The sequence below is a fragment of the Anomaloglossus baeobatrachus genome, chromosome 2 (genome assembly GCF_048569485.1).
Source record: "Anomaloglossus baeobatrachus isolate aAnoBae1 chromosome 2, aAnoBae1.hap1, whole genome shotgun sequence".
Classification (NCBI taxonomy): Eukaryota; Metazoa; Chordata; class Amphibia; order Anura; family Aromobatidae; genus Anomaloglossus; species Anomaloglossus baeobatrachus.
In genome coordinates this window covers 5,167,269-5,186,076 of record NC_134354.1, presented here as the reverse complement: position 1 = coordinate 5,186,076, position 18,808 = coordinate 5,167,269, and the positions used below count along the sequence as shown (strand labels likewise).

At 53.1% G+C, this 18,808-nt stretch overlaps 1 protein-coding gene across 1 annotated transcript; it reads right to left on the bottom strand.

Annotated features, from left to right (window-relative positions):
• Nucleotides 1-13,064: 13,064 nt before the first annotated feature.
• Nucleotides 13,065-18,179, bottom strand: PTGFRN (prostaglandin F2 receptor inhibitor). Its single transcript, XM_075334831.1, has 6 exons — nucleotides 17,822-18,179; nucleotides 16,639-17,037; nucleotides 16,019-16,414; nucleotides 14,930-15,037; nucleotides 14,493-14,789; nucleotides 13,065-13,856 (listed from the first exon to the last, which is right to left on the bottom strand). Exons 1-6 carry the CDS (start codon nucleotides 18,138-18,140, stop codon nucleotides 13,687-13,689), a joined length of 1,689 nt encoding a protein of 562 aa, XP_075190946.1. The 5' UTR covers nucleotides 18,141-18,179; the 3' UTR covers nucleotides 13,065-13,686.
• Nucleotides 18,180-18,808: the final 629 nt, after the last annotated feature.

Here is an 18,808-nt window from a genome sequence, read left to right as displayed (position 1 = left end):
AGGGCTCACATCTAGATGCAAACCATTCATCAATTCCAAAAATAGACAGGCCAGAGTTACATTTGCTGAAAAACACCTCATGAAGCCAGCTCAGTTCTGGAAAAGTATTCTATGGACAGATGAGACCAAGATCAACCTGTACCAGAATGATGGGAAGAAAAAAGTGTGGAGAAGAAAGGGAACGGCACATGATGAAAGGCACACCCCATCCTCTGTAAAACATGGTGGAGGCAACGTGATGGCATGGGCATGCATGGCTTTCAATGGCACTGGGTCACTTGTGTTTATTGATGACATAACAGCAGACAAGAGTAGCCGGATGAATTCTGAAGTGTACCGGGATATACTTTCAGCCCAGATTCAGCCAAATGCCGCAAAGTTGATCGGACGGCGCTTCATAGTACAGATGGACAATGACCCCAAGCATACAGCCAAAGCTACCCAGGAGTTCATGAGTGCAAAAAAGTGGAACATTCTGCAATGGCCAAGTCAATCACCAGATCTTAACCCAATTGAGCATGCATTTCACTTGCTCAAATCCAGACTTAAGACGGAAAGACCCACAAACAAGCAAGACCTGAAGGCTGCGGCTGTAAAGGCCTGGCAAAGCATTAAGAAGGAGGAAACCCAGCGTTTGGTGATGTCCATGGGTTCCAGACTTAAGGCAGTGATTGCCTCCAAAGGATTCGCAACAAAATATTGAAAATAAAAATATTTTGTTTGGGTTTGGTTTATTTGTCCAATTACTTTTGACCTCCTAAAATGTGGAGTGTTTGTAAAGAAATGTGACAATTCCTACAATTTCTATCAGATATTTTTGTTCAAACCTTCAAATTAAACGTTACAATCTGCACTTGAATTCTGTTGTAGAGGTTTCATTTCAAATCCAATGTGGTGGCATGCAGAGCCCAACTCGCCAAAATTGTGTCACTGGCCAAAGATTTCTGGACCTAACTGTATATGGGGTTGATGCCAGATGTGTAATGTCACCTGGCATCAAGCCCTGGGGTTAGTGATGTCACGCGTCTATCAGGTACCTGACATCACCAACCCAGTCAGTAAGAAATAAAAAAATAGACAACAAAAAAAGTTTTATTTGAAAAAACACTCCCCACATTCCCTCTTTCACCAATTTATTGACAAGAACAATCAAATCCGGGTCCGGCATAATCCAATAAGGGGGTCTCACAACGATCCATACCATAGTCACTGTCCCAGTAAGGGAAGAACAGAATGTTCCCCATTGGCTGGGAGAGCAGGGCAGTGACCTGAGCTACCATCAATAGGTCAGCCCAGGTCACTGCAGGGGATGCCGAGCACTGCTGTCAGGAGGTTAGATGAGATCATTACCTGCAGTGACGATCTCCTGCAGTCCTGCCATCAGCGCTGTCACTGCCTTCTATGCCCGCCACGTTGTCAGCAGTATCGCGAGAACCCGTGACGTCACTGCTAGTGACAGTCTCGGACCCCGGGCATAGACGGCAGTGACAGCGGTGACGTCAGGAGGCAGGAGCTCGTCACAGCAGGTAATGATCTCATCTCACCTCCTGACAGCAGCGCTCGGCATCCCCGCGGCTGCACGCACTGCAGTGTGTCAGTGTCTGCCTGCGCTGCAGCGTGACAAGCTGCTGACACTGCAGGCAGACACTGACACTGCAGGGTGACAGGCTGCTGATACTGCGGGCAGACACTGACACTGCAGGGTGACAAGCTGCTGATACTGCGGGCAGACACTGACACTGCAGCGTGACAAGCTGCTGACACTGCGGGCAGACACTGACACTGCAGCGTGACAAGCTGCTGACACTGCGGGCAGACACTGACACTGCAGCGTGACAAGCTGCTGACACTGCGGGCAGACACTGACACTGCAGGGTGACAAGCTGCTGATACTGCGAGCAGACACTGACACTGCAGGGTGACAAGCTGCTGATACTGTGGGCAGACACTGATACTGCAGGGTGACAAGCTGCTGACACTGCGGGCAGACACTGACACTGCAGCGTGACAAGCTGCTGACACTGCGGGCAGACACTGACACTGCAGGGTGACAAGCTGCTGATACTGTGGGCAGACACTGACCCACTGCAGGGTGATAAGCTGCTGACACTGCGGGCAGACACTGACACACTGCAGCGTGACAAGCTGCTGATACTGCGGGCAGACACTGACACACTGCAGGGTGATAAGCTGCTGACACTGCGGGCAGACACTGACACACTGCAGGGTGACAAGCTGCTGACACTGCGGGCAGACACTGACACTGCAGCGTGACAAGCTGCTGACACTGCAGCGTGACAAGCTGCTGACACTGCGGGCAGACACTGACACTGCAGGGTGACAAGCTGCTGACACTGCGGGCAGACACTGACACTGCAGGGTGACAAGCTGCTGATACTGCGGGCAGACACTGACACTGCAGCGTGACAAGCTGCTGATACTGCGGGCACACACTGACACTGCAGCGTGACAAGCTGCTGATACTGCGGGCAGACACTGACACTGCAGGGTGACAAGCTGCTGATACTGCGGGCACACACTGACACTGCGGGCACACACTGACACACTGCAGTGCAGGCAGCCGCGGGGCTGGAGCGGGACAGACTGGCACCTGGAGGTCACACGGAAGTGCTTCTGTGCGGCGTCCAGGGAGTGTGACGTGTGATTACTCTGCTCCGCTTCCTCTTCTGTCATAATGACATCACTTCCTGCAAAAAACCGCAGGCAGCGATGAGCATTACCGCAGGTAAATCGCGGCTATACCGGGGGTATACCGCACAGCATTTGCTACCTGCGGTATACCCCCGGTATTTCGCGATTACATTACAGTGGAGTGAAATACCGGGGGTATACCGCAGCTACCTGCGGAAAAGAAGTGGCTGCACATTCTCTCAAGACATTTTCTCAAGAAAATCTTCACAAAGAATTTTCTTGAGAAAAAAATGCAGCGTGCACAGATATTATTTTTTCCCATCGGTTTTGCTGGGAAATGTCTGCAGAAAGATTACAAGCATTTCTCAAGAAATTTCCGCAGCAAAACCGCGGGTAAATCTGTAGGTAAAAACGGCTAGTGCGCACATAGCCTAACACTATACTTCTGATCCATAAACCCAACGTTAGCATTGTCCCTTCCCCGGAAGATATCCTTCAATGCTTCAGAGGTTTTTATAGCTATAGAGGTCTAGGAGTGGGCGTCGGTGGTGACTGTTCGGCGTACCCATCTGACGTGGACTTCCCGGGGCTTTTTAGACACTGACATTACTTTGGATGAACTTACATCTGCGATTTCTGATTTGGCTGTGGGTAAGGCTCCGGGACCGGATGGTTTTCCTGTAGAATTATATGGGAGGTATCAGATCCTCTTATTATCACCCCTGCTAGAGGTTCTTGTGCAGACCACCCGGGGAGCTTCCCTTCCAGACCCCTTTTATGGAGTGCGGATCATATCGTCCCATCTCCTTAGCCAATGTAGACTACAAAATCCTTACTAAAATATTGGCAACTAGGCTGAACTCGGTAATTCTGGATACTGTGAACCCAGATCAAACGAGCTTTATGCCAGGCAAGAATACGTCAATTAATATCAGAAGAGTTCAGTCGGTTGTCCAATACAGTTCCATAGTGATGAACAACAAATGGGCCTTGGTCTCGCTGGACGTGGCCAAGGCATTTAATTCCGTGGAGTGGAACTTCCTGGTGGCCTGTCTTCAGAACTTCAGTTTTGGTTCCCGACTCTTGATCCGGATGTTATATTGGGCCCCTAAGGTCAGAATGGTGGTCAATGGGATGTCATCGGGACCTTTCTTACTAGAAAGGGGGACTCGTCAGGGGTGTCCTTGTCCCCGGCGCTCTTTGCCCTGGCCAGTGAAGCTTTAGCAATTAACATATGTTCTGACAGGCTTATTAGGGGCATCCGGATGGCTGACCGGGTGGATACAATCGGCCTGTATGCAGACGATAAGATTCTATTTATGGATGAGGTGGAGCAGTCATTGCCTCGGGTTGTAGATGTTATAGATGACTTTACTAAATACTCTATACTGGGCCTAAATTGGGATAAATCTCATCTGACGTCTCTCTTCCATGGTCCCACGCCCCATGTAGAAGCTTTATCCCCTCTGCACTTAGTCTCAGACTTTACATATCCAGGTATCACTATACAACAAGACAGTAAACGCGACCTCTCATCTGATATATGCCCCTTCTAGAATTGGCTAAACGTAAATTCCTGGTGTGGGGTAAACTTCCTTTATCAGTTCCGGGGTGAATTAATTTGATAAAAATGATATTGCTCCCCAAATTTAACTATTTCCCCAAACATAGCGCAGTGTTAGTCCCCAAATCATTCTTGTCATCCCTAAATATGCTAATAACTGAGTTTGTATGGGGCAATGCAAAACCAAAATAAAAACTAACTACCCTCCACCGGTCCAAACACCTGGGAGGGGCGGCAATGCCAGATTTCTTTTATTATTTAGCGGGCCAGTTAATGGCGATATCGTCCTGGATGCCCGGCTCTGTCCTGCCTAACCCCGGGAGTCATTTGGCTCATGTGTCGGGGACGAATTGTCTACTTGGTTTTCTTGAGATTTAGGGATCGGGATTGCGGAAGTTGTTGCCCCTTCATAGGCTGACGCCACAGGCGTGGAGACAGGCGAAGAAGGCCCTACATTTCTCCGATGTCATAACGGAAATGGCCCTACGGCAATATGTGTATTTCCCCACGCTATCGGATCACCCGTCTTTCACATTCTGGAGTGTGCACGGTGTTTTCTATCTCGGTGAGATCTATGAGCAGAATGTCCTGTTATCCTTTGACCAGATCTAATCCAGGGTCAATGTCACCAGGTGCCATTTTTTAGGTACCTGCAGCTTAGAACGGTGATCCAGCACCACATGAGGGGGGCTCTTTTTTTCCTTTGATAGGGATACTTTGGTCCAGGACCTGAAGGGACTAATCTCATCCCTGTATACATACTTACTGTCTGCAGGAATGAGTCCCGACCTTCGGCAGTCAAAGGAGAGGTGTTAAGCACATATATACATTCTGCTTGCTGGTCTCCAGTGATTCCTGTCCATTCTAGGTGAGCTCTCCTGCCTCTGACACCTCACCTATTAGTCACACCGCGTACCACCTTCATCACGTATTTATCCCATATACACCCAGAATACGCGCTATATTTCCTTTTTACATGTCTAGATTCACTCCCTCTGGATATCCTTGATGTTGTGATCCTTTGATTCTCTGCTGTTCCCTCCTCAGCATTCACTTATGCATTTTGTACTGTATAATGTCAACATTATCTGTATATTCATATTGATGGATTTCCTTTTGTTTTGTTTTATTGTATATAACACTACATCCAGTCTGTCCGACCTGAGGAAGGCCTCTTGGCCGAAACGTTGTTCCTGGCGGACCTTTTGTTTTGTACAGCACTTTTTCACTTTTTCACATTGAATAAAAGAAAAGGATTTGAAATCAACTTTCTTGTGTCCATCTTTTTCTCTTTGGGAAACAAAGTGTGCCGGAGTTATATCTTTCTGAAAGGAGAGGTGGGGGCTACTGGTACCGAATATGCAGGAGGATGATTGAGAGGAGGTCTCGGAATCATCTACTAAGGTCTCAATGATCCAAATCTATATAACACACGAGGTGTATCTCACCCAACTGAGGTTAAGATGCGACACCAGGAGACCTCAGAGCATCTGCGGTGTTTTGGGGAAGACGTAGATTTCGTCCATATGATCTGGGGCTGCCCAGTAATCGCTGCCTTTTGATGTGAGGTGGTATCGCTTCTGTCCTCCTTCCCTATACCTCTTGATCCATTACATTTCTCAGGGTCCAGACTATGGCCAGATATTCTTTTTCTATTGTGGCATATGCTCTCTCTCGGTCCAACAGTTTCCGGGAGAGATAGGCTATTGGATGCTCCTGACCATCGGCCCCCACTTGGCTAAGTACAGCTCCTAGTCCCGTGTCCGATGCATCTGTTTGGACAAAGAACCGGCGGTGGAAGTCAAGTCCAGATCTGGGCTGTGGGCTACTTGACTTTTCAGCTGAAGGAACACAGATTCACATGCTGGGATCCAGATAAGGTTACAGGCATACTTCTTTGTTGTGAGGTCGATGAGGAGTTTTGGCTACGGTACTGTAATTGGCAATAAACTTCCAATAATAGTTTGTGGTTCCTAAGAATGCACGGACTTGTTTTTGGTTGAACGGGCGGGGCCACTACTTCTACTTTTGCAGGTTCTGGAGGAATACACCCACTTCCCACCCAATGTCCCAGGTATAGCACCTCTGCCATCCCCATTTGGCACTTGTCAGGTCGGATGGTGAGTTGGGCTTCGGCTATCTTCTGAAGAACCTCAGACACAAGCTGAAGATACGCTTCCCATGTGTCTCTGTAGATAGTGATATCATCCATGCACGCCTGGGCATAATCCTGACATCCCTCTATTAACTGGTGTACCATCCTTTGGAAGGTAGCCGGGGCATTCTTCATCACAAATGGCATGCTGGTGAACTCATACAGGCCAAAAAGGGGTTATAAATGCAATTTTTCTTGAGCCTCCTTCATGAGTGGGATTTGCCAGTATCCCTTATTCAGATCGAGGGTAAATATGAACAGAGATCCCCCTAACCTGTCTAGTAGTTCCTCCACTCGGGGCATGGGGTACGCATCTGTAAGAGTGACCTCATTGAGTTGTCTATAGTCTACACAGAATCGAGTTTTCTTGCCCTTCTTGGGCACCAACACCACATCGGCAGCCCAGGGGCTATGGAAAGGAACTATGACTCCCATATTTAACGTCAAATTGCCAACACTGGCGGCGTCACCTGGTAGGTGGGTTGTCGGAGTTGGGTGGCTGCCCCTCTTTTGACATGATGTTGGACCAGGAGTGTTTGACCAGGCCGACTCATGAACTGGGATTCATATGTTCCAAGCAGGTCTGCTGTCGCTTTTGTGAAGGACAAAGCTGCTTCCCCAGTGTTACAGCCTGTACCTCCATTTCCCTTTTGGAGTCCACTAATAAGTCTGGGATCTAGTCCATCTCTAAGTCATGTAAATCGGGACAACAGACTAAGTTCGTAACCTCTCGTTTCTCATATGCTTTTAGCCTGATGACATGGTAGGTACGTTCACAGACACTTTCTCGATCCAGGGCCATGGTGTAATCAGTATTCCCACATCTCCTGGTAATGGTGAATGGACCTGTCCCCATGGCTTGCAGCTTGTTTTTGCGTACCGGTACTAGTACCAGGACCTTCTGTCCATAGGCAAATTCTTGGAGGCAGGCAGTGCGGTTGTAACATCGTTGTTGCCTTTCCTGAGCAACTTCTAAATTCCCGTGGGCTAAAGCCATGAGGTGCCTCATTTTTCCCCTAAATGTTTGAACATATTCAAGTATAGGAACCTCTTCTGTGGGGAAGGTGCCCTCCCAACTCTCTCGTATCAGCTCTAAAGGCCCTTGTACTTTAAGGCCATAAAGCAATTCGAAGGGGGGACAACCCGGTGGAGTCCTGCGGCACCTCCCGGTAGGCAAAGAGGAGCTGCTGCAGGTATTTCTCCCAGTCTCCCCCCTTGAACTCTACATACCGGCTAATGAGCTGTTTAAGCATTCCGTTGAAGCGCTAACACAACCCATTAGTTTCAGGGTGGTAGAGAGTAGTCCGCATGGGGCGTACTCCATGTTTCTCCCAGAGGGGCTGTCAGCTTGCTTTGGAATTGGGCCCCCTGGTCAGTCAACACCTCCTGTGGAAACCCTACTTGGCTGAAGATGTCCAGTAGAGTTTGAGCCATGTGCTCTGCATCTATGGAGGACAAGGCAATGGCCTCTGGGTAACGGGTGGCAAAGTCTACTAGGGTGAGGATGAGCCTTTTTCTGTTGCGGCTGTGGATGGCTACAGTGCCTATTAAATCAATGGCAACTCTCTGGAACAGGGCATGGGTTGGAGCGGGGCACGACATGGGGCTCCCCCCATATGTTGACACACTAGAGGCTCTGTATTTCTGGACTTCTTGAGTGACCCTTGGCCAAAGGAAACTATGCAGCAGGCGGGTGCGGGTCTTTCTGACCCCCATGTGTCCAGCTGCAGAAACAGCATGAGCCAAGCGCAAGAGTTGGGATCTGTACTGCTGGGGTACCACAAGCTGATGTACAAGTGTCTAGGGTTCTCGGGGCAGGATATGGGCTTTTCCCGATATAAGAGTCCTTTCTCCCATCTGAACACCTCCCCCCGATTTCCTCCCTCGGTTGGGCAGCCGCACAGCAGATAACCTATAAGGTAGGGTCAGTCAGTTGGGCTTCCCTAAACTTATTACAATCTATCTCCCCCCAGTCAATGGCCAGTTTAGTTAGATGTACTCGCTATTGTCGGCTCAGAGGAGGATTCAGGAGGTGGGTTATCTTCGGATGGGTTGGTAGAAGAATCCACTTAAGGATGATGCTTGGCTGCGGGTGATGGTGGTGACAAACTGGCTGGATAGTCCTTGTCCTAGGTCATTTCCCAGAATAACAAGGTTTGGGAGGCCATCCATGAGCCCCACATCAACCTCTCGCTGGTCAGTTCCCTAGTCCAGCTGTATGCGTGCAAGAGCGCTGGCCCACAGCAAGGGAGATGGTCACTTGGCGGCCTGGGGGAATAGTATCTAGACTGACCAGGGTGATGGAAGATCCAGTTTCTCTAGGTCCCTGGGCCTATATACTACTGACCTTGTGGAGATTGAGGTGGCTGGTGTACGGTGTCCGATCTGCCATATGGTGTGGACCGGGTATATCATTTCCTTGGCTAACGGCAATTCTTGGTGGTAGCATTACCCAGACCCCAAAAGCTCGTGTTGGCAGATGTTGACCAGTTGGACTGGCAGACGTGCACCAGGCATGGGGCTCTGGCTTTGAAGACCATCTTTGGCTAGGTGTTCAAGACGCTTACATGTGTAACAGCACCGAGGTTTAGGCAAGTCATGCTCTTTGGTTGTAAACATTTGTCCAGGTGGGGCATCTGCTGTATAGTGAGTTAGACCGGCACGAGAGTCTGGTGGCCGCTTAAATCAATGGTTGAGGGGCTTTTTGGGATTGGTGGGCCTATCAGGTCTCCAGCTGGGTAGATTAGCTGTAAACTCGTCAGCTAATCTGGCTGCTTGCTCTGGGGCACCGGGCTTCCGGTCAGCTACCCAGTCTCGTATTTCCGGGTCCATCTTCTCCATAAGTTGTTCAAGCACTTTTACGTCCCGGAGGGCAGCAGCGGAGTGAGCAGCCTGACCATCGAGCCAGCAGTTACAGTGTCATTCCACATAGGAGACACGCTGGGGAGACATAGTCCGGAACTTGGTGCAAAATCTCTCGGCGGTTATGGTAATAAGGGCCTACAGGGTGTCCTTAATAATCCCATAGTTCAGGCAATCCTGAGGCCCAAGCAACCGGACAGCCTCCTGGCTCGGCCAGTCAAACTAGTCCACAGGTATTTGGGATAATCAGCTGTGGGCACCTGGTGTATCAGCATTAGCATCTCAAAGCTTTGCAAGTGTTCATCTACCTCAGTGCTAGACTCATTAAACACTGGCAAGTCCCTGTAGCGGAGATAATAGCCTTGGTGGCGGACCATCATAGCGGTAGGCACTGGTGGCAGGCAAACTGGAACTCCAAAAACTGGTTGCATAACACAAGCCCTCTCCTCTCGAGAGGCTTCAGGCACCAATGCTGCCAGCATATCCTTGATTCAATCTGCTTGGGCCTGATTTGTTTCCAGACTGTCACTGGCTCCATAAGGTGGTAGTTTTCATCCGCTGGGTCAATATTGGTGGGGTCCTCATCACCCTCTGCATTATTTTGGGCGTGGCCACGGACCAATTTCTGGATCAGATCCAACCGGGTGTCGGTGTCCCTGAATTCGATCTGTTGTACCTGACGCCTCCTGTAGTTGCAGTTCTTTGTGGTGGATGTATATCCACTCCGGTCCTCTTCCCAAGGCTGAGCTGGTGGAGTTGGACATGACAGCGTCCGAAACCTGTATGCATCATCTATGACCTGCTGGGTGTGTCTATATATCTCACTGGAAACAAGCTGAGGATATAAGGAGCGCAACAGGGTCTTACCAGTGTAGATGATATATATCTCCCTGGTTGTTGAGCCCCCTGGATGGTGTCCGCGAACACCAGTCCTCTGCAGCTCACCTGGATAACTCAGTCTGAGTAGTATCCCACCGCTGCCACCAATTGTGGAGACACGGGGGTCAGTGGGTGCTCTTGTCCGCTGGCACGGCTGCTTTTAGAAAGACAGCGTGGCCCAGGGCTCATCCCAACTGAAAGCTTGAACTCCTTCCCCACAGGAACACTACTCAGACAACACAGGGTGCGGAAATCCCAATAATTAGACTTTATTGGATCCCCAATAGTTAAAGGCACATAGCACAACTAGGGCTGAGTGGATCCGAACTGTAAAAGTCTGGATCCACGCGGTTTCAAAGATTTCCGGGTGCCGGACCTGGATCCGGGATTCCGGTTGCACGATCCGGATCTGGCACTGGGGAAAATAATTGAAAAATAAAGAAAAACAGAAATAAAACAGTATTTCATACACACAGACTCGGTGTCATGGCGGCACACGGCTTCCGGGTCGCGCATTCACTTCCTGTACTGTGCATCTATGCACACAGCTTTCTGTTTTCCCCGCCCACCGGCCGTCCTCTCGTCTGTGATTGGGTGCAGGCAGACGCGCCCCCAGCCTGTGACCGTGTCTGCCTGTAGTCATCACGGTTCAGTCATTGTCTGCACAGCCAGCGGTCGTGCTCTATGGCCACTGGCTATGTAGCAGAGCTGAAGGGGCATGGAACCTCGTGTGGATTACGCCAGATCTGCTGGGTGTTGGGGGTTAATAAAGAGGTGAAGGAGGGTATGTTTTGTACTTCATTCCAAATAAAGGATTTTTCTCTGTGTCTGTGTTTATTTACAGGTTAGTGATGCAGATATCTCAAACACCTGTGCTATCACTAACCTAGGGGTTAGTAGCAGCTGTACGCTGCTATTAACCCCTTATTATCCAGATTGCCACCACTCCAGAGCAATTGAGAAGAGCCGTTATTGCACCAGAATTGTCCCATCTAATAGATGCTGAATAATGGGAGGCTGTGAGCTGGAATACCAGCCCCCAGCAGACATCATCACGGCTGGAGATGAAAATTAGGGGGGACCACAATTTTTTTTTTTTTTTAATTATTTATTTAAATACTAAAAAAAAACAAAAAAAAAAAGCTGCATCACTGGCACAACCGTAGACTTCTGACAGGAGCGTGCATGTGTTTCTAGGTACATGCACGCTCATGCTCAGAGAGCGCAGGCTGTGGCGGCTGATGTCATGTCGGACAGCTCATCACCGTCACAGCCGCACACTCTTCTGACAGGAGCGTGCATGTGTTTGTCTACATGCACACTCACCATGCTGACCCACAGACACTTGCACTGCTTTCCCCGCCCACCAGCCATCCTGTCGCCTGTGATTGGTTGCAGTCAGCTGACACTCTGCCACTCAGGGTGGGGGCACGTCTAAATGCAACCAATTACACGCGCCGGTGGGCGGGCAAACAATGAATATTGAATGGTCGGCTCCAGAAGGGAAAAAGCGTGACCCGGAAGGAGTTTGCTGCCATGACAGCCTCGGGTGAGTACACCGCGCGCGCTCCTACCCCCTCCACAAATGTTTTTAATCTCCAGATTCTGGTCCCCATAGACTTCTATGGGCACCGAAATCCAGAGCGGATCAGTTTTGTTTTTTTTTTATTTTCCAATTCGGCAGGGATCTGACGGTCCCGGATTTTGGCGGATTGGAAGTGCCCTAAACATAACCATACAAACCACACGTTGTAAAAGTTCCGCTGGCTCACCAGGGAGTAGACTATTCGGGCCTTCGGAACTTCCAGAGCCACATACCGCAGACCAGCAGCACTCTGCTTTTGGCAGGCACCCACCGAGAATAGGATAGTGACAAGTGTAGGAAGCTTCACGAGCACAGCAAGGTCCATAGCCAGGTAACCAAATAGTCCCAACCTGGGTTTCTTCCAGCCAAATCCTAGAATCCTTGGCGGTGTTCCTGCACAATATAATCTAGTTTCTGATCCCCTAACCAGCGCTAAAGTGCCTAGACTGGTAATGGACTTCCAACTGGGACCGAAACCCCTAGATTGAAGCCATGTAGCAAAAGAACACCCAGATGACTCCAACAGTGCCTTTATATCTCCCGGGCACTCATCCCAGTGTATTGTGGTCTCACTGGATTAGTGGAGTAAGGCTGTGCTCTGATTGGGTGGCATTCCAATCCACATAGGTAATTCTCCTGTATAAGTCTCCTCTGAGTGAGGTAGACAGAGAGGCTGAGGGGATTTATATTATCAATACACATCCTCAGACAATGGACTGCTCCGATGAGTCCAGTGGAAAACAGAAAACAATGACTCAACAAACACGAGTTACCACACAAAAGGGCCCAGGTCTGGCCAAATTAAGAACAGTAACCCTTGACAGACATTGGATAGGGCTGGGTCTTCACAACCAGCAGCAGCGTTACACCAGACAGCGGACCGTCCCCGACGCCAGCATGTCCTGCCAGACAACGCACCATCCCCAGAGCCTGCGTGTCCTGCCAGAGGACGCACCGTCCCCCCGCCAGCGTGTCCTGCCAGACGACGCACCGTCCCCCCGGCAGCGTGTCCTGCCAGACGACGCACCGTCCCCCCGCCAGCGTGTCCTGCCAGACGACGCACCGTCCCCCCGCCAGCGTGTCCTACCAAACGGCGCACCGTCCCCAGCGTGTCCTACCAGACGCCGCACCGTCCCCAGCGCGTCCTGACAGACGACGCACCATCCCCGGCGCCAGCGTGTCCTGCCAGACGCCGCACCGTCCCCGCTGCCAGCGTGTCCTGCCAGACAGAGGACCACTTTTTTTGGATGTTTTTGTTACCATAATTTGTCATTCTCATCATTATAGAGGAACACCCCCTATTCTTGCCCCCCCCCCCAAACCCCTCCCCCCCACCCCATCTACCCTCCTCAAAACAAGCCAGGATGTAAAAAATAGAAGATTTTATTTCTGGGCAGAAGGCGCAGATAGGACATCACATGGCGATTCCTCCGCTGCTCAGGAGTGCAATTAACTCGTCTGTTATGGAAGACAAAGGGTTAACCCTGGGCCCGGGGTTATGGCGGGGGGCCCAGGATGTGGTCTTTGGGGAGAACAAGAAACGTACAAGATTTCTGTATAAAAACATCAACATTTCTACTAGAAACAAAACATTGAGAAGTTCCGCAGAGGCGTGTACCACTGTCCACAGAGGATCCTCAGGGGAGGAGCTATGTCACATTCATCAGGAATAGCTCCTCCAGCCGCAGTCATGAGTCCCCTTTATTGCAATGGTTTGACCCACAGTCCAGGGCTCACAATATACACATGGGAAATCCATTTAGCAGCACAGAGGGGGACGGTGCGTCACATCAGTTATTTATTGCTTTGTTGCAGGGTGGTGGCCACTTTGTGGCCTCCATTGTACCGTGGCTGTCATCCTTTTTATCAGGTGGGGCGAGTGCAGAAAGTGGGACAAATCCCATCCCCAACCTTAGTGGCTCCATCCTCATGTGAGTCTTGTAGCCCCCGGATCGGAGGCTATGGCTCAGTCCGTGGTCTCTCCCCCGGTCAGTCCATCTCCATAGACATGAGGCGGCGGTGCTCTCGGCGCTTCTCCTGGACCGGAGGCGCCTTACAGCAGAAGCGGGAACTGCAGTATCCAATGAGGCAGGACAAGAGGCCGGCGAGGAGCGACAGTCCGGCCCCGATCAGCAGCGGATACCGGAAGGCGCTGAGCACTGCACAGAAAACACAGGGTTACTCCACGAGCAAAAACAGCCCCTGGGGGGCTACGACATAATAATCCCCCTATAGTGCAGGTCACGGGGGGCTCCACTGTGTGACCGGGGAACTGCAACATAATAATCGCCCCATAGTGCAGGTCATGGGGGGCTCTGACATAATAATCCCCCCCATAGTGCAGATCACGGGGGGCTCCACTGTGTGACCGGGGGGCTGCGACATAATAATCCCCCCATAGTGCAGAGCATGGGGGCTCAGTTGTGTGACTGGGGGGCTGTGACATAATCCCCCCCATAGTGCAGGTTATGGGGGCTCAGCTGTGTGACTGGGGGGCTCCGACATAATAACCCCCCCATAGTGCAGGTTATGGGGGCTCCGCTGTGTGACTGGGGGGCTCCGACATAATAACCCCCCCATAGTGCAGGTTATGGGGGCTCAGCTGTGTGACTGGGGGGCTCCGACATAATAAACCCCCCATAGTGCAGGTTATGGGGGCTCCGCTGTGTGACCGGGGGGCTGTGACATAATAATCCCCCCATAGTGCAGGTCATGGGGGCTCTGACATAATAATCCCCCCATAGTGCAGATTACGGGGGCTCCGCCATTTGTAAACCCCTCAGTCAGTAACTTACGGTCCATCCTGACGCTGAGCGGTGTGCTGGTGGAGGTGACGGCCTCCTGCTGGCTCCAGCCGCCCTCGTGGCTACGCACCCAGGGTGTGATGGTGCAGTAATGGCCGCCGGAGTCCTCCTCCTCGCAGCCGTACACCCGCAGCCTGTACTCCATGTCACTGACCCGCTCCAGGGACACCTCGCTGCTGCTGTTCCTCCGGCCGTGCTGGACCTGCGCGCTCCGATCTATGGCCGCCAGGAAGGAGGGGCCGCCGCCGGGCCGCTGCACGAACCACCACACCTCGAACGCCAGGTTATCTGTGCAGGAGGGGGTCACACAATAGACGGGGGTCACACAATAGACGGGGGTGGGGGGGGTCACATGAATGTACATGGGGGTCACACAATAGAGGAGGGGGTCACAATAGAGGGGGCGGTGGTCATGGACGCAGCGTTACCTGGCTCCACGGCCGGGCCATCTATGGTGATTATGCACCAGAACTCGGCTCTGCCGCCGTGGTACACGCTCAGGCTGTCCGACCGCGCACTCACATTAAACACCGGACCTGACGGGAGAAAGGGGAAGGAGTCATAATCCCTGTCCACCCGACACAACCCCCCTACCCAGCGAGTCATAACCCCCGACACAACCCCCCTACCCAGCGAGTCATAACCCCCGGCAGCCCGACACAACCCCCACCCGCGAGACACATCCCCCGGCAGCCCGACACATCCCCCCTACCCAGCGAGTCATAACCCCCGGCAGCCCGACACAACCCCCCTACCCAGCGAGTCATAACCCCCGGCAGCCCGACACAACCCCCACCCGCGAGACACATCCCCCGGCAGCCCGACACATCCCCCCTACCCAGCGAGTCATAACCCCCGGCAGCCCGACACAACCCCCCTACCCAGCGAGTCATAACCCCCGGCAGCCCGACACATCCCCCCTACCCAGCGAGTCATAACCCCCGGCAGCCCGACACATCCCCCCTACCCAGCGAGTCATAACCCCCGGCAGCCCGACACAACCCCCCTACCCAGCGAGTCATAACCCCCAGCAGCCCGACACAACCCCCACCCGCGAGACACATCCCCCGGCAGCCCGACACAACCCCCACCCGCGAGACACATCCCCCGGCAGCCCGACACAACCCCCCTACCCAGCGAGTCATAACCCCCGGCAGCCCGACACAACCCCCACCCGCGAGACACATCCCCCGGCAGCGAGACACATCCCCCGGCAGCCCGACACAACCCCCACCCGCGAGACACATCCCCCGGCAGCCCGACACATCCCCCCTACCCAGTGAGTCATAACCCCCGGCAGCCCGACACAACCCCCCTACCCAGCGAGTCATAACCCCCGGCATCCCGACACATCCCCCCCTACCCAGCGAGTCATAACCCGCACCCGCCAAACACTATGCCCCCACCAGACACAACCCTCTTATCCCCCCCCCCCCCCGTCAGCCAGACACAACCTCCAGTCAGGGAGTCATAACCCCCTCTCCACCCGCCCGACACACAACCCCCGTAGTCCTCACCCGAGGTCTGGAACTCCAGCAGCACGGGATTGGTGGTCTTGTTCAGCGCCCTCCTCCAGGCTCCGCCTCCTCCCTGCGTCCAGGCGCTGATCTCGCAGTGGTACGTGCCAACGTCCTGGTTCTGCGCTTGGTACAGTCTGAACAGGTAGGCGCCCTCCTTGCCCTTCTCCAGCATGGTGTTACTGAGCGCGCCCGGCCGCCGCCGCAGCACCCCCTCGCGGCTAAGCGAGATGACCATGACGGGCGCTGCACCTTCCTGGGGGGGTTTCCGCGTCACCTGCACAGAATACTGGGGGAAGGGGAGGTTTTGCGCCTGCACCGTGCACATCATCTCAAACATCCCGCCAGCCGCGGACACCATCGTAATCACCCGCGCCGCCACCAAGATGGAGGAGCCTGCGGACATCAAGGGGAGAAAGTGAGAAATTGTGGCATCGCCCCAAACACTCTACAGAACAGAGACCGCAGCTCTGGAGGTGACTGGAGGATAAGACCTGATGTAACAGCAGAATAGTAAGTGCAGCTCTGGAGGTGACTGGAGGATAAGACATGATGTAACAGCAGAATAGGGAGTGCAGCTCTGGAGGTGACTGGAGTATAGGACTATCCCCGTTTCTCACCTTCACTCCTCCAGGACAGGGTGACGGGTGCAGATGAGGCTTCGCCCGCCGGGGTCCAGCTCTGGTTGCGCAGCTGCCTCCAGTTTGTGCCCGTGCAGTGGTAGTGCCCTCGATCTTCCTCATTTGTCCACTGTAGACGCAGTATGAAGTTCTGGGGTCCTCGGCGGGAAAGGATCAGCGCCCCCTGTTCCAGCCGCATCTGGTAGGTGCCCCCCACCTCCAGACTTCCATCCTGATGTTGAGACCCCATCAATATCGGGGAGTCCTGCCCCTGAGAAGGAGTGAAATACCAGGACACAGACAGGTGTGGGGCCCCGAGCACCTGACACCACAGCTCCGCGGGCTCCTCTGCTACACGGGGGGCCACAGAAATGTTCAAAGACACCGCAAGATCTGAGGCTGAGGTAAAACAAAAGAGATGGTGAGGAGCGAGCGGAGGCGGCAAGGAGCGAGCGGAGGCGGCAAGGAGGGAGCGGAGGCGGCAAGGAGGGAGCGGGCAAGCGGAGGCGGCAAGGAGCGAGCGGAGGCGGCAAGGAGGGAGCAAAGAGGGAGCGGGCGAGGGGAGGCGGCAAAGAGGGAGCGGGCGAGCGGAGGCGGCAAAGAGGGAGCGGGCGAGCGGAGGCGGCAAAGAGGGAGCGGGCGAGCGGAGGCGGCAAAGAGGGAGCGAGTGAGCGGAGGCGGCAAGGAGGGAGCGGGCGAGGGGAGGCGGCAAAGAGGGAGCGGGCGAGCGGAGGCGGCAAAGAGGGAGCGGGCGAGGGGAGGCGGCAAAGAGGGAGCGAGTGAGCGGAGGCGGCAAGGAGCGAGTGAGCGGAGGCGGCAAGGAGGGAGCGGGCGAGGGGAGGCGGCAAAGAGGGAGCGACTGAGCGGAGGCGGCAAGGAGCGAGCGGAGGCGGCAAGAAGCGAGCGGAGGCGGCAAGGAGGGAGCAATGAGGGAGCGGGCGAGCGGAGGCGGCAAGTAGGGAGCGGGCGAGCGGAGGCGGCAAGGAGGGAGCAGGCAAGGGGAGGCGGCAAGGAGGGAGCGGGCGAGCGGAGGCGGCAAGGAGGGAGCGGGCGAGCGGAGGCGGCAAGCAGAGGCCAAGAGGCAGGCAGCGGAGGCCAAGGGGCAGCAGAGGCAAAAAGCGGAGGCCAAAGACGCAGCGGAGGCAGGAAGTAGAGGCGAATGTGGCACACAGCGTTCACTCACCGTCTCGTGTCACGCGCACACTCACTGGCGGTGATGTACCCGCGGCAGCTCGGTGCCAGCTCCCGTTCCTGAGCATGGTCCACGCGCTGGCCTGGCAGGTGTATTCCCCGGAGTCCCACGCTTGTGGCACTAACAGCTGGTGGGTCACGTTTTCTTTTTGGTCAGGATCGGGGTCTGGGTCATTGGGCAGTGGGTGCAGCCCCCCTGGATGAGAGAAGAACCAGCGCACCCGGGTGATGAGGGGGACACTCGAGTCTACAGATACCAGGCAGGACAGGGTGAAGGACGCGCCCTCCGAAACTACGAGGGGCGCCTCCATGATGGACACGGCCAACGCTGTGGGGGGGAGAAAAGAAAGTCACCAAAGATAGCAAGCGTAGTGCTAACCTATACACAGTACAGTGCTAACCACTGAGCCCCTGTGCTTCCATATATAATATATACATATGACAGTGCTAACTACTGAGCCCGTGCTGCCCTATAAATACACAGTACAGTGCTAACCACTGAGCCCCTGTGCTTGCCATATATACACACAGTATAGTGCTAACCGCTGAGCCCCTGTGCTTTCATTTATATACACAGTACAGTGCTAACCACTGAGCCCCTGTGCTTGCCATATATACACACAGTACAGTGCTAACCGCTGAGCCCCTGTGCTTTCATTTATATACACAGTACAGTGCTAACCACTGAGCCCCTGTGCTTCCATATATAATATATATAATATATACATATGACAGTGCTAACCACTGAGCCCGTGCTTCCATATATAATATATACATACGACAGTGCTAACCACTTAGCCCGTGCTTCCATATATAGATTATACACATATGACAGTGCTAACCACTGAGCCCCTGTGCTTGCCATATATACACACAGTAAGGTGCTAACCACTGAGCTCCTGTGCATACGCATATATATAGATATATATATATAGATATAGATAGAGATCTATATATATATATATAATTGATACAAAGG